We start from the raw sequence: 13815 nt of genomic DNA, 5'->3' as shown, positions 1-13815 counted from the left end.
TATTAATTAAGCACGTTATTTAATGAAGTTATTAATTTATTAAACATTAAATTATTAAGGTTTTACTATGCAAATGCAAAACTAACGATTATTTTTTTTTTTTTTTTGTTAAAAACTAACGATATGTTTAACAAAATATGGATGAATCCCACATTAAAAATAGTGCAAATTACAAACGTTGAAATTTGAAAGTGGCACTCAAAAGTCAAAAGCAAGAATGAAAAGCTCCATGTATGGAAAGACAGCAAACATTAAAAACGAAAAATAAAATTTAAAAAGTTGTCGTATTTACTTTGGAAATGGCGGAGAGGAAAGGCGGCAAAAAACCAGAGAGTCTAAACGACAGCCACTATCGCCTCCTTCAAGACCTCCTCTCTCCTCCTGCTGCTGCTGCTGCCAATCCTTCTTCCACACCCGCCGGTATTATTAACCCTATTAAACACTTTACTCTCTTCCCTCCTTAATTTTTCTTTATTATATTTATTTTTCGTTAATTTTATTTTGTTATTTTATTGTTGGGTAATCAGCAGAGGGCGATAAAGTGGAAATGGAGGAGGTGAAGCCACCGATCGAAGGCCAATGGGTTCACAACCTTCCTCATTTCTCACTCGCTGATTTTGATTCTTCTCCTGGTAAGCGCTCTTCTCTTGCCCACTATCTGTTTGATTAAATGCTTGTGTGACTGCAAAACCCGAATTGTTTGATTTTTTTTTCTTACATTGCGTTTTTGTGTTCGTTTACGGAATCAATTTTAGAAGAAGAAAAACCTTCAAAGGTTAAGATTGAAGGTAGACGCCGTCTCTGTAAAGTTTCTTATGGGGCCGACAGTGATCATGCTGACAAACAACCAGTGCTTGATGAGCCCAACGTTTTTGGCATTGCTGGTTATGAATCACCGGCAGTGCCGAAAAGAAATCCGAGTAGGACTAGTGCCAATGCTGGCGGGAATGAGATTAGGGATATTCTTGATGACTTGAGCTCGAGGCTTGAGTTTCTGTCAATTGAGAGGAGGGGTGCTAGAAAAGCGGACATGGTTGAAGGTTCTAATGTGTCTAAAACCAAAGGCAAGGAGGCAGATGCTTATTTGCCGAGTGAACCTCAAGGAGGCAGCCTGCCTACGAAACATGATGGTCAAAAGAAAAGAGAAACTTTATGGGTGGATGAAAAACCAAAAACTGTGGCCCGTCCCCTTGTTCCTAAAGTGGGAAAAAGAGAGGTTGGTGATGAGGATGGGTGTGTTTTTTTGAGTGACATTAAGATAGTTAAAGAATCAGGGAGGCAGAGTGGTAATGTTAAAGAGCGCTATGAATCTGATGAGCTTATTGTGATCGATGATTCTACTGATGATTGTGCTATGGCGACTGATGGTTCTATTACTCTGAATGGTCTCACATCTACTTACAAGTTGCCTGGGAAGATTGCGACGATGTTGTTTCCCCATCAGCGTGATGGCTTAAAGTGGCTATGGTCTTTGCATTGTCAGGGAAAGGGTGGAATCTTAGGTGATGACATGGGCTTGGGAAAAACAATGCAGGTACAGAAAGAGGATACTTTAACAGATACGTTATTTTGGTGCCCTTTTTCTTCTTTTGTATAATTTATAGGTACTGGTTCTATCTTATTGCAGATTTGCAGCTTCTTAGCAGGATTATTTCATTCACGGTTGACTAAAAGAGTTATGCTTGTGGCCCCTAAAACACTGCTTTCCCATTGGATTAAAGAATTATCATCTGTGGGTCTCACTGACAAGATAAGAGAGTGAGGCTGGCTGGTCTTGTTTTATATGATTAATTTATCATGTATGTAAGAAAGCCAAATAGTAATCATTTGCTTGTGCTTCTATGTAGATACTATGGGACTTGCGCTAAAGCACGAAAATATGAGCTTCAGTATGTACTTCAGGTAATTCCTCTACAATATAAATACATCAGGTGATTGATGTGTCTTTTTGTCCAATCAAAATCACAGTCAACATTTTTGTTTCTTTTTTCATAAAGAACAATTCAATTAAGAGTAGAGAAAAACAACAAAGAGGTTGGTCAAGAAGACCAACCCAAAAGGGCCAAAACACAGAAAAAAACTCAGAAACCATAAACAAATTTCATGAACTTCATCCGAGATGCAATATATTTATTAGCAAACAACATGTTTAACTATGCACATGCCATTTTTTCTTTTGAATTCAACATGAATATAGGAATGGAGAGAAGCTGATGCAATCATTAAAATCTTTGATGACCACAGAATGAAGCATCATGATGCGATCCACATTATTTAACTAATGTAGTTTGAGTAAACTTGTAGTACGACTTTGGCTGCACTTTTTTTCTATTGTAATAAGAACTATGCTTAAACTCCATATGATTCTGTTATCACTTTTCATTGTTTTTCTCATAGGACAAAGGCATTCTTCTCACAACTTATGATATTGTGCGGGTTAACTCAAAATCTTTAAGAGGGGATGACTATGTTCATGATGATGGTAGGGAAGATATCATATGGGATTATATGATACTTGATGAGGTGAGATTGCTTATGGTTGGTACTTTCTTTGAGTAATTGACTGCTACTGTTTTTTTTTCCTAAGGGAACATTATAGTTTCTGTTAATTATCATCATGCCAAAGAAAGCTTATTAGTCATCTCAATTACTCAACAGCCTCTCACATACCATAGTGCAGGGTCCCCCGTCTAAGAGAAGGCGTGTTTCCTTGTATACGTCACATATTGATCGGGGATGAACTTTGATAAAACATGCATATTTAATTGGTGAATTATTGATTGTTTAGTATTTCCGTTTTTTTTCTAGAAGTGTCATCTTTCAAGAAATTTTATTGCTTTTGCTGATACTTTCGAACAATTGTTCTTTCAGATATATAGATATCTTTGAAATTATTAACAAAATGACCTTGTGTTAGTTTGTACATTTGAAGAATTTCATACCCTGGTGTTTCACCCAATCAATTTCCTTGCTTATATCAATTGAATGTTCACTCCTGTACTCAAACGCATCCAACACACCAAATTATACTTGTAAAGTACTAAGTTGCCTGTGAGGGAAACCAGATTTCTTTATCTGAAAAGTGCATGAGACAACCTAATTTATTTGTGTAAGAATTTTATTTCCTTGCATAATGATAACTTTTAGTTTGATGGACCTATTTACATCTCAGGGGCATCTCATAAAGAACCCTAGTACACAAAGAGCCAAAAGTTTGCTTGAGATACCTTGTGCCCATCGCATTATTGTTAGCGGCACGCCATTGCAAAATAATCTGAAGGTCAGATTCGGATGTGCCATATTATTCCTTATTCTTTTTTTTTTTTTTTTTTTTTTTTTTTTGTTTTTGTTTATGTTTTAAACAAAAACCTAGACATAATTTGTACTTTTCACTTTCAAAATAGGAGCTGTGGGCCTTATTCAACTTCTGTTGCCCTGAGCTACTGGGTGATAAGAAATGGTAATAATTTCCTCCACATTCTGGTTGCCTTGAGTTATTTATCTGTTTCCGTATAAAAACTATTGAACTTTTTTCAGTTTTAAGGAACAGTTTGAGTCTCTCATTCTTCGTGGAAATGAGAAAAATGCTTCGGATAGGGAAAAGCATATTGGTTCAACGGTTGCAAAGGTAATGACACCATAAATGTTTTTTTATGCTTTGTGTGACCTGATATCATGTAATTTCTTTTTGGTGTCCATATTACGATGTTATGGACCAAATTGTTTCAGTCGTTTGCCTATGTTGTATCTCCTGCATCAAGTTATTGAATGTAGTTATAGTGACACTGAACCAATAGGAATCAGTGTATGATACGGTGTTATTTTGGCCTCAGTCTCACTCTTAAAGGTTTCTAATTGTTTGATGACAACCTATGTCGAACATTTCAGGTGTCCTTTTCTGCTAGTTTAGCAGACAAATTATAGAATCAAACATTCTAATGTTTGGAAAATATTAGAATCTTAGATTGTTTGAATCTTAATGTTTAACCAACAATGGTTTAAATTTAAATTTATAAATCTAATCATGTTTTCATTGACCGTAACCGATGCATTGTAGAAATAGGCAGTATTCATTGGTGACGTTGCAAGCATACAAGATTTTCTGTGTTTGTAAATGGGAAGTCTTTATACGCTGACCCTTTGAATGCAGTTTTACTCGTGATTGTTTACTTATTCTAAATTCTTGACTATTTTAGTTGTCTGATAATATTACTTGTTATATATTGCTACAAACTATGTTTCTATGATGTCTGACATTAACAATAAATATCCGTACATTTTACTACAGGAACTAAGAGAACGTATTAAACCTTTTTTTCTGCGTCGCTTAAAGAATGAGGTATTTAATGAAGACAGTGACCAAACAAGTGCCAAACTTTCTAAAAAGAATGAAATCATTGTTTGGTTGAGATTGACCGGCTGTCAGGTTTGATTTGCTATGCTCCATGATATTCTTTTAATCCTTCAAAGTAGATTCAGGTATTATTTGAATGTTTATCAAGTTGATCATTTATGTGGTGTAGCGGAAACTTTATGAAGCTTTTCTAAAGAGTGAGCTGGTTCTTTCTGCTTTTGATGGCTCTCCGTTGGCTGCACTTACGGTACAAATTGTTTATAGTTCTTAGTCCTTTTTACTGCTTATCCCTAAAGTAGCTTGTTCTGAGGAGAGCCAAATCCAGTTAAATGACAAATTTATTTTATGAGTTTTTTCCGTGTAGTTGAAACTATTAGAATGGTATCTTTCTTTTTTTTTTGAGAAGAAACTATAACAGTTTATTAAAAAAGAAAAGTGAAATACACAGAAGTGGATAAGAAATCCACCAAGAACAGAACAAGAAAATCTCTCAATAGGATCTGATTACAAGTAGGAAAACCTCAACCAAAATCACTTTACAACTGCTAACATATCCCACAGTATGTGAGAAAGAGAGTAATTCTTAAAATCATTCGAAACTGAAGCCCAGAGGGCTGCCCAATATCTTCCTCTTCCCCATAGATCTGCTACCCCCACACCAGTATAATCCTCAAAAATTCTTTTGTTACGCTCCAACCAAATGTTCCAAAAAACTGCCGACACCAGACAACCCCACAAAGCTTTAGCTTTCCTCCCAATTCCTAGAGCCTCAAAATTGGTGCTTAGAAGCTCGAAACAACCCTTTGGAATGACCCAACTAACTCTAACCTCCTGAAACAATTTCCACCACAGTTGAATCATGTAAGAACAATGAAGAAAAATGTGGTTAAACACTCTCCTCCTTAGCTTTACACAAACTGCACCAATGGGGAGAGAAGCGAATAAAAGGACTTCTCCTTTGAATTTGATCACAAGTGTTGAGCTTCCCAATAGCCACTAGCCACTAGCCCCATTGCTTTTCTTATAGTTTAATGAAAATAGAAGAATCGGTCTGTTTTATTGGTTTTGTTGGCATTTATTAATTGATTTTTCGAATTATTTTGAGAGAATATGAATATTTAATAATGATTGTTTGAATTATCTTTAATTTCTTTTTTGGAGCTTGATTTGTGTATCTGAAGTTAAAGTACTGTATCACACTAAGTAATTTAATGGTGTGCCGCAAAGGAATTGTGCAAGAACTTGTTTTCAATTTTTTTTAACAGTGTCAGAATTTTTCTTTATCTATCTATTTTGGTAGGCGGGGTCACATTTCTAGGTTTCATGCTGTTGTTTCGTATACTCTGCTTGGGGTAGTTGGATATGTTGGGATGAAAATAGATTGTGGTTTTTGTATAATAAAATACATACACAATGAATAAACTTTTGTGAAGGTAGGGTTTAAATGTGAAAGTAAGCTATAATTAACTACTGGAAAAATAAGTATCTTTTCTTTGTAGAAGAAATTCAAATTTTGCTTCATGTTAGTTTTTTTTTTAAGCCAGTCCGTCCTTTGATGATTTTGGATCAGGAGTCCAGGACAAACATGGTTGTCGCTCTCCATGTTTTAAACCTGTTATGGTCTTTAGCCATAGTTAAAGAAGATAATACTTTAGGTTGTCAGTTCTCTTTTGATCATACTAATTGTCAAGGACTGTTTGATATGAACTAGATCCTGAAGAAAATATGTGATCATCCACTTCTATTGACAAAGCGAGCAGCTGAAGATGTACTAGAAGAGATGGATTCAATGTTAAAGCCAGATGAAACTTGCATGGCAGAAAAATTGGCAATGTACATTGCCGATGTTGCTGAGAGAGAGGAGGACTTTGATGAAAAGCATGCCAACCTGTCATGCAAAATATCTTTTATATTGTCTTTACTGGTAATTGTGTGATGTGACTGATGTCTTTATAGATTTGATGTTTTTAATGTTTTCATGTGTTTGCTGACGTTATTTTAAATGGAATGGTGTTCAATGATCTTTTATACAGGAAAACTTAATTCCTCAGGGGCATAATGTTCTTATCTTCTCTCAAACTCGAAAGATGCTTAATCTTATTCAGGTTAGCCATTTAAAATAATGTTACTAGTAAACTAATGATATGAATTTTTGGGGTATTTAATTACATGGTCTTTCATGGGACATTTCAATGTTTTCCTTGCTAGAAAAGTGATTAATTTCTTGAAATTTGTGCAATTCTGGATGACTTTTTGGATGCCGACTAGTTGCTCACCAAGTTTAATCGTATAGGGCTAAGCTTCCCAAAAGTTGTTAATTTTAATAGAAAAAAAGAATTTGTTTGAAAACACTTATTCGAGCAGCTATCACTATGTTAAATTTCAACTACTTTTTTTAAAAAAAAAATTTATAAGCAAATACTTGGTACATAACTTATACTATTAAACAAGTTAAATTGTTGTGAAGTACTTCATGAAGAGGGTGAAATTGTTTGAGAAAATATTCAAGGTTTGGAATCATTAGGTTTCTGTGTGGTTACTTGTTAGTGATGCAGTGGCATATAAATGTTCAAGAATGGTCAAATATTCAACCTCTCTTGACTTGGATAAGATAATTTCAGTTCCAAGCTTCTCATGGAGAATTCCATGCCTGTGATTTTGACTTGATGACATCTTTTACAAGCAGGGAGTTTGATGCAGAAGCAATATGAAATTGAGGGCATACTTTCCTGAATAGTCTAGTTCGATTATTTAAAAATATATCTCAAAGTATATTTTTTGAGACTCAAATTAGTGAAGTTAATTATTCATGGATAACTGTTTGTTTACAGGAATCACTAGTATCCCATGGTTACAAGTTCGTACGCATTGATGGAACCACAAAAGCTATTGACAGAATGACGGTTGTTAATGTAAGTGTTAAATCATCTAAATCAGCAAAAGTGGTAAGGATAATATTCAAATTGTTCCTGAAATCATGTTGGTTTTATGAGTAGGATTTCCAAGAAGGTAATGGAGCTCCCATATTTCTCCTGACATCTCAAGTAGGTGGTTTGGGCCTCACGCTTACAAGAGCAGATCGTGTGATAGTGGTTGATCCTGCTTGGAACCCAAGGTGTTCTCTTATACTCTTTTTTTTCTTGATGGTTTTCTACAAAGATGCTTTTTTTTTTTCTTCACTAAGTTTTGATTCATGTGTGAGCAATATATCCTTTGCATTTATTTGCACTCTTTTAGTTGTATCTTTATTTTAACTTAACAAGGATGTTAATTGTGTAAGCGGTGGTACCTAATTTGTTGTTATGGTTCTTATGTTTGCAGTACAGATAACCAAAGCGTGGATCGTGCATATCGAATTGGACAAAATAAGGATGTCATTGTATACAGATTAATGACTTGTGGGACTGTTGAAGAAAAGATATACAGAAAACAGGTTAGAGATTGCTTTCCAAGGTATTTATATTCAACAGTATGAATGCAGGATTTAACAATGCTTAGATAAGTGTACTGGGTCCTGTATGAGCACTTAGGTAGATTTTGCAGGACATTAAGCATAGTTGTTTAAATGATGATAATATCTATGCGTTTGACACAACAATGTCATTGGACCTCATTTGCTATGGTGTGATAGCATGTCCTTTACCTGCCTGTTTGGATATTTTTATTGCATGTGGTTCACTTCTACTTCATTATTTGACAATGCTCAGATAAGTGTTACTGGGTCCTGTAGTAGGGTTTCTGTAGGTTTTTCAGGACATTAAGCATAGTTATTTATATGATTAAGTACCTATGTGTTTGACACAACGATGTTATCGGACCTCATTTGCTGTGGTGTGATAGCATTTCCTTTATCTGCCTGTTTGGATATTTATTGCATGTGGTTCACTTCTACTTCATTATTTGATTAATGTTGTATAACATCTTCATATTAATTTCTCTAACATTTTGTTTAGATATACAAGGGCGGATTGTTTAAAACTGCAACCGAGCATAAAGAACAGATTCGGTACTTTAGTCAGCAGGTGAATTCTAAAGTTGTTGTAATTGTTGCTATAATGAGAAATTTCAGATTCTTAACCTTAGTAGAATGCGACATTCTATACTGAAGTTCTTTTATTGTTTTAGGATCTTCGTGAACTTTTCAGTCTCCCAAAAGAAGGTTTTGATGTATCCCTTACGCAGCAGCAACTTTATGAGGAGCACGATCGCCAGCACACAATGTACGGAATATTACTTGTATGCAGTAGTGTTGATAATAACAGTTGTAATTGTATTTCTGTGACTGTGACCTGATGCTATAGTGTTAGTATAACTAAACAGTAAGCCTTCAAGTACTAGCAAGGATGTTTGTATCTCAAATGTGTTCAAAAGCATTTCCTTTTTGGACGCGACTTTGAAAGTAGAAACTACATTCATCATTTACTTGTCATTCTACTATTTACTGTAGGGACAAGTACTTCAAGTCCCATATCGAGTTCTTGGAAACTCAAGGTATAGGAGGAGTCAGTCATCACAGTTTACTCTTCTCCAAGACAGCACCTCTACCTGTCGCCGTAGGGGTAGAAGAGGAAGTTGAAAGGTGAAACCCATTTATTTCATTATCTTTTTATTTAGGTTCATTGATTGATGGTTCGTAACAACAGATTGGTTTTTCTTTTTTATATGTCTGTTTCTTTGAATTTTGAAATCTTCACTGGTTTACTTTACTATTCTGGGCACAGAATCAGAGGATCTTCAACAGCGGGAAGTTCATTTTCAAGTTCTTTACAAGAACGCAATGTGAATGGGTAGAGCTCTACGAATCATGGCTTTTATGTAATTTGAGAACAAAAGGTAAGTTATTTTTCATGTGATGAAATTTCTGGTTTGCATCATTGACAGGGCTGAATATGCTTTCAAGCCAAAGGATGTAAACATAAACAAGAAGCCTTCTTCACCGATTGACGCGGATAAATTGACAGAATCAGAGATTAAACAGAGAATCAACAGGCTGTCACAAACTCTTGCAAATAAGGTACTGTTACAAAGTCTTCTTTGATTAGCAATTTATGCCCAGTTTCCGGTGAAGATGTTCAGAATCTATTCAGTTTAGTCTAAATAATCAGATAGAAAGGGATGTAAAATCAGTTAAAGAGTGTAATTCTGAATTTAGCTTTCTTTCTTTTTTCAGTAGTGCATGATAGTCGGAATTCTTACTAATTGATTTGCCATTGTGATTAACAACGCATTCAGGCAATGGTTTCAAGATTACCAGATAAGGGGGAGAAAATACAAAAGCAAATTGGTGAACTGAATGCGGAGCTTTATAGACTTGGAAAAGTGGAAGCGCAAGGAAATGAGAGAAATGTCATCGACTTGGAACTGAATGATGATATAACTGGGGAGTTCCAAAGAGTGATGATATAAGACAAGAAGAGTGGTGATGTAAGATACGACGTCGGTCGAATTTTATCGGATGTTTCCGAAGGGACGCTGATATAAGATAATTTGACAGATCTGAGCGTTGTAACGGGGAAACTTTTATCATTGTAATTACTTGCTCTTCTTATTTTTCCATTAATACTTGGAGACTGACTGGTCCTTATTTGTTTTGGGTTGCAACAAGTCTCCTATGCTTATGCAAAAACATAGATTAACAAACAATTTTATATTTCGGTATAAGTTGTTTGACATTTTATTTTTTAACAAATGTAACAGAAGCAATTTTCCTCTTTAATTAATACTAGCAGAGAGCATACACTTTGTGTGTGAAAAACCGCACACCTCCTCCCACGTTCTCTTCAAGCGCAATTGTTTCAGTTCATTCAAACCATCCAAAAAACATCAAATTTTTAAAGAGTATGAGACAATGATAATGATATTTCTTAATAAGGGCATATTTTTCTTAATTACATAATTACCATTTGCCCTCTATGTAAATATTGTATATCAAAAGTGAGGGTAAAATAGAAAAAATGGGAATATGATTGTCATTTTATCAAAGGGTACAAAATTACTGTTTTGCCCTCCTTTTTGTCAAGAGTGTCTCAAAAGTGAGGACAAAATTAAAAAAAAAGTGGCAAAAATTTGACAAGGAGGGTTTTCTTAATATATAGTACAGGTAAGATAAATTATAGATCGATCATAAGCCCCCACAAACCATTCCTTTCCTTGACAGAGTTGATAATTAAAGTCATTACATTACATGCACTGTTCCAAATTTCCAGTTATCACTTCTAGGTAAATACAAAACACCGGCACCTGATTTCACTTTCCGACACCCAAAACAAAATTTCGGCCGTCCGAATCAAGCTACAACATAATCTAGTAATATAAACCAAAGCTTTAAGCTATCAAGTCTCGTTAACAGCCTTGTCAATTTCTTCAACGTGATTCCGTAGCACATTCCACTGCACATGAAAACCTCTACTAGGTGAGAATTCTCTCAGCAGCCAGCTATTGAAATGTAAAAATAATGAAACAATCAAGACAGGCACCAACCTGATCCATCGTCAGTGAGATTCCTGAAAACAAGAGCGACCAAGTCAGAAACTACGCACCGGTTATCCATCAGAAGGCATGCTTAAGGCTAAAAAGAAAATAAATATTGCTTTATCATTAAACTAATAGTTATTGCTCTGATTTTTAATTAAGTCGTGCCTTAGCAGAATATAAGTTCTCTACTTGTCCCCAACGGACACAAACCTGATGGCAACTTAAGATATTGCCAGTTAGAATTTTCAGGGCTCTAGTAAACCCTCGATTCTGAAAACCATTTCCGTCGGCCTTCCATTCCTTCTGGAGCATTGTCCCTAGCCCACCTCATACCAAAACTTGGGCATAAAGGAAAATCTTGACACCCTGGGTCACTGGACCTTCCTCCCTGCCTTGCCTTTCTAGATAACTTTTGTTTACTTCTCCCAAAATATGGCTCTCTTAAATCAACTCACAATTACGCTTACAAGAAGAATCTTTGAATTTGTCAACCAGCATCTGTCTTCGGGTGCATAACAGGCAACCCCACTATCTGCCACCTCCCATAGTCCAATTTGTTAAAGGATTTCTCTCTTGCATAGAATAAGTGGCAGTCCCCAATCCCTTCAAACAAGATGTTGTGGTCTGGTAACATTAGATTGAGGATTCCAATTTCGTAGATTTGCTCCCAATGAACGTTCTAGAACACACTTCATGTGTTTCCCAACCTCCTCTACTTTGTCCTGACTCTTGCTTTATTTGACTGGTCTCAGTACTATATGGAACCCCATGAGCACTAGTGGAGGCAACTATATTTCTAAGATATATAACACACAGGAGAAAACTATAGTTCTCCGTTCCTGATTCGAATTTCTCTTTAACTAAGATCGATTAGATTTACGATTAAAAAAGAGCCCACCTTCGTTTTTCCACTTGAAATGTGACACAGACTCCCAAAACCATAAGAACAAATCATAAATTCTCCAAATATGATCGAAATGCAAAAAACCCAATATAGCAAATTAGACAGTAAAAAGAAATGAAAGTAAAGGTTACCTTTTTTTCCAGGCATTTGCTTGCCATCCTTGACATAGAACTCGCGAATGTCGACCACAACCTTGCCATTCCAGTTCCTCACGCTTACCCTTCTATTCTTGGATATCTACAAATCCCCAAAACCCTAAAATTAGACAGCAGTACCAGTCACACTGATAAACCCTAACCCTAATCAAAGATAAAATGGCACATTGCGCCAATGCATGGAAAGAGGAAGAACAAGAGAGAGAGGGTGAGGGTGGTGACCTCGCAGACAGTGATGTCGTCAGAGGAGTCGTCGGAAGAGTTTCTCTTGGAGGCCTTCTTGGGTGGCGGGTGGCCCTCAGAGTCCCCGTCGGAAGCGTGATCGTCCTCATCTTTTCTCTTCCCTCTCCCCGACATTCCCTTCCTCGCTGTTTTAGCTTCTTTCGACTTCGCCGCTTTCACACTTTTTCTACTCTTCTTTGTCACTTCAACGAGAGGAAGAATAGAAAGAATAACATGGGCCGGGCCCTCATCCTTTCCCAACAAACACTCCAAAGCCCAAATCCCAAAGCCCAGTCTTCTCCACCTCTACAACTTAAGTTTTTAAACTCCATTGTAATCCCTTGTGGATTTTGGAGCTTACAGCCTACATTGCTTTTATTTTTTTTGGGAGTTTTAAAGAAACATTTTTGGTATTGTTCATTTTTAACGTTAAAGACATTTTTTTTTAAAAAAAGTTTATCATGGTATTATTCATTTACACATGTATTTTGTCATTTTGATTAAAACCAAAGTTTTTGAGGATTTTTTGTTAGTTTTTTTTTTTTTTTTCTTTTTTTGTCTTGTGTCCATTGTCAATAAAAGGATAGGCATTTGCTCTTTTATAAACTATTAGTGATACGATATGTGACTAAGAAATCAAGCTAAAAGGATTAGAGAAACACCCTCAATTTTTCATTTTTTGCTGATGCTACATTAGAGGACCATATAGGGAATCGTGATTACTAAGTGTTATGAATAAAGCCATTCTATGAGTGTGAATGTGTAAATTTAGGAGAGAATTCAATAAGATTTAGGAGACCTAATCCTATTATCACTTGGGGGTTAAGTAAGTCTCTACCTATAATCAGTATAAATTATGTGATTATCGCAGTTAAGAATGAAAAAAAACAAGACAAATTTGAAAATCAAAACCAAATAATCAAAATAAATAACTCCAAAAAACAACGTGGTACGAACGTTGTTCATACAAGGCCCTAATCAACTCGCAAACGTGGAGATTATATCTGCCGTGCCACTTAGAGTTCTTATAATACCCCCTCGTGCAATGACGTGTTACCTTTTTCCGGTAAAAAAAAGTACAGCCAGCTTCAGCTGGGGTGTGCCGAACGAAACATGTTGGGCCTTATTATGCTGGGTCAACACTCCGATTTGTTCAAACCAGGCCCAATTAGGGTTGGTTTTCGCTTGTCTGCTTGTTGGCTCGTGGCCTGCAGCCCATCCAGCACCCTACTTGGGCCTTAACGCAGCACGACAGCCCAAATAAAATTAGAAAAGTGTACACTTGAGCCCAACTTAAAACATATAAAAATAGAAGAATAATGTTAAAGAAGACCTAGTTTTTTAAACTAAATTGCAAACAAATAATGTGTCACTAATAAAGAACAAGCACGTTAATTGACACTTAATTAATAATCCAATCATCTACAACTACATCATTTAGTTTACAAATTTGGTTTAAAAAATTTGGTCTCCGTTGCATAATATTAGCCCACCTGGCAGGCTATTATGTGAATTCGCAGCTTGTTTAGGGTTTAGGATACTCTCGTGAGCAAAGGATGAGGATCATCCTCATCAAGTCCATCGGACCGTTGAAATTTTATCCAACGGTTACAATTATTATAACTTTAAAGGGATCTTCTGTTTGTAACTGTTGGATAAAATTTCAACAGTCCGATGAGTTTGGTTAGAAGGATCATCACCCTTTG

The 13815-nt window shown here is 35.8% G+C and overlaps 2 protein-coding genes across 3 annotated transcripts; one reads left to right on the top strand and one right to left on the bottom strand.

The window, feature by feature from the left end:
* The first annotated feature begins 218 nt into the window (after positions 1-218).
* LOC137739446 (protein CHROMATIN REMODELING 24) lies at positions 219-10082 on the top strand. 2 transcript variants are annotated; one of them, XM_068479027.1, is made up of 22 exons: positions 219-420; positions 531-632; positions 756-1534; positions 1628-1758; positions 1848-1902; positions 2398-2523; positions 3173-3280; positions 3405-3460; positions 3538-3628; positions 4289-4426; positions 4524-4601; positions 6066-6278; positions 6388-6459; positions 7186-7266; positions 7351-7469; positions 7676-7787; positions 8308-8376; positions 8480-8574; positions 8802-8933; positions 9076-9141; positions 9236-9368; positions 9587-10082. In XM_068479027.1, the coding sequence occupies exons 1-22, from the start codon at positions 300-302 to the stop codon at positions 9758-9760; spliced, it is 3051 nt and encodes a 1016-aa protein (XP_068335128.1). In that variant the 5' UTR covers positions 219-299; the 3' UTR covers positions 9761-10082. The 2 variants fall into 2 exon arrangements, with proteins under 2 accessions (XP_068335128.1, XP_068335120.1); XM_068479019.1 differs by having other exon boundaries at positions 528-632.
* Positions 10083-10478: 396 nt separating this feature from the next.
* LOC137712234 (RNA polymerase II transcriptional coactivator KIWI-like) lies at positions 10479-12287 on the bottom strand. Its single transcript, XM_068451347.1, has 4 exons — positions 12110-12287; positions 11864-11969; positions 10835-10857; positions 10479-10743 (listed from the first exon to the last, which is right to left on the bottom strand). The coding sequence occupies exons 1-4, from the start codon at positions 12242-12244 to the stop codon at positions 10687-10689; spliced, it is 321 nt and encodes a 106-aa protein (XP_068307448.1). The 5' UTR covers positions 12245-12287; the 3' UTR covers positions 10479-10686.
* Between the last annotated feature and the right edge of the window lie 1528 nt (positions 12288-13815).

This window comes from Pyrus communis, chromosome 1 (genome assembly GCF_963583255.1).
Source record: "Pyrus communis chromosome 1, drPyrComm1.1, whole genome shotgun sequence".
Classification (NCBI taxonomy): domain Eukaryota; kingdom Viridiplantae; phylum Streptophyta; class Magnoliopsida; order Rosales; family Rosaceae; genus Pyrus; species Pyrus communis.
The sequence above is the reverse complement of the archived record's forward strand: the minus strand, read 5'-3'. Positions and strand labels throughout refer to the sequence as shown.

What these genes read in the sequence shown, in the direction of transcription:
- LOC137712234 (XM_068451347.1), bottom strand. Translation starts at nt 12,244, where the DNA reads ATGTCGGGGAGAGGGAAGAGAAAAGATGAGGACGATCACGCTTCCGAC. An exon ending in ACGACATCACTGTCTGCGAG is followed by an intron (nt 11,970 to 12,109) that starts GTCACCACCCTC and finishes GGGGATTTGTAG; the next exon opens with ATATCCAAGAATAGAAGGGT. An exon ending in GCAAATGCCTGGAAAAAAAG is followed by an intron (nt 10,858 to 11,863) that starts GTAACCTTTACT and finishes TCTTGTTTTCAG; the next exon opens with GAATCTCACTGACGATGGAT.
- LOC137739446 (XM_068479019.1), top strand. Translation starts at nt 300, where the DNA reads ATGGCGGAGAGGAAAGGCGGCAAAAAACCAGAGAGTCTAAACGACAGC. An exon ending in ATTATATGATACTTGATGAG is followed by an intron (nt 2,524 to 3,172) that starts GTGAGATTGCTT and finishes TTTACATCTCAG; the next exon opens with GGGCATCTCATAAAGAACCC. An exon ending in CTACTGGGTGATAAGAAATG is followed by an intron (nt 3,461 to 3,537) that starts GTAATAATTTCC and finishes AACTTTTTTCAG; the next exon opens with TTTTAAGGAACAGTTTGAGT.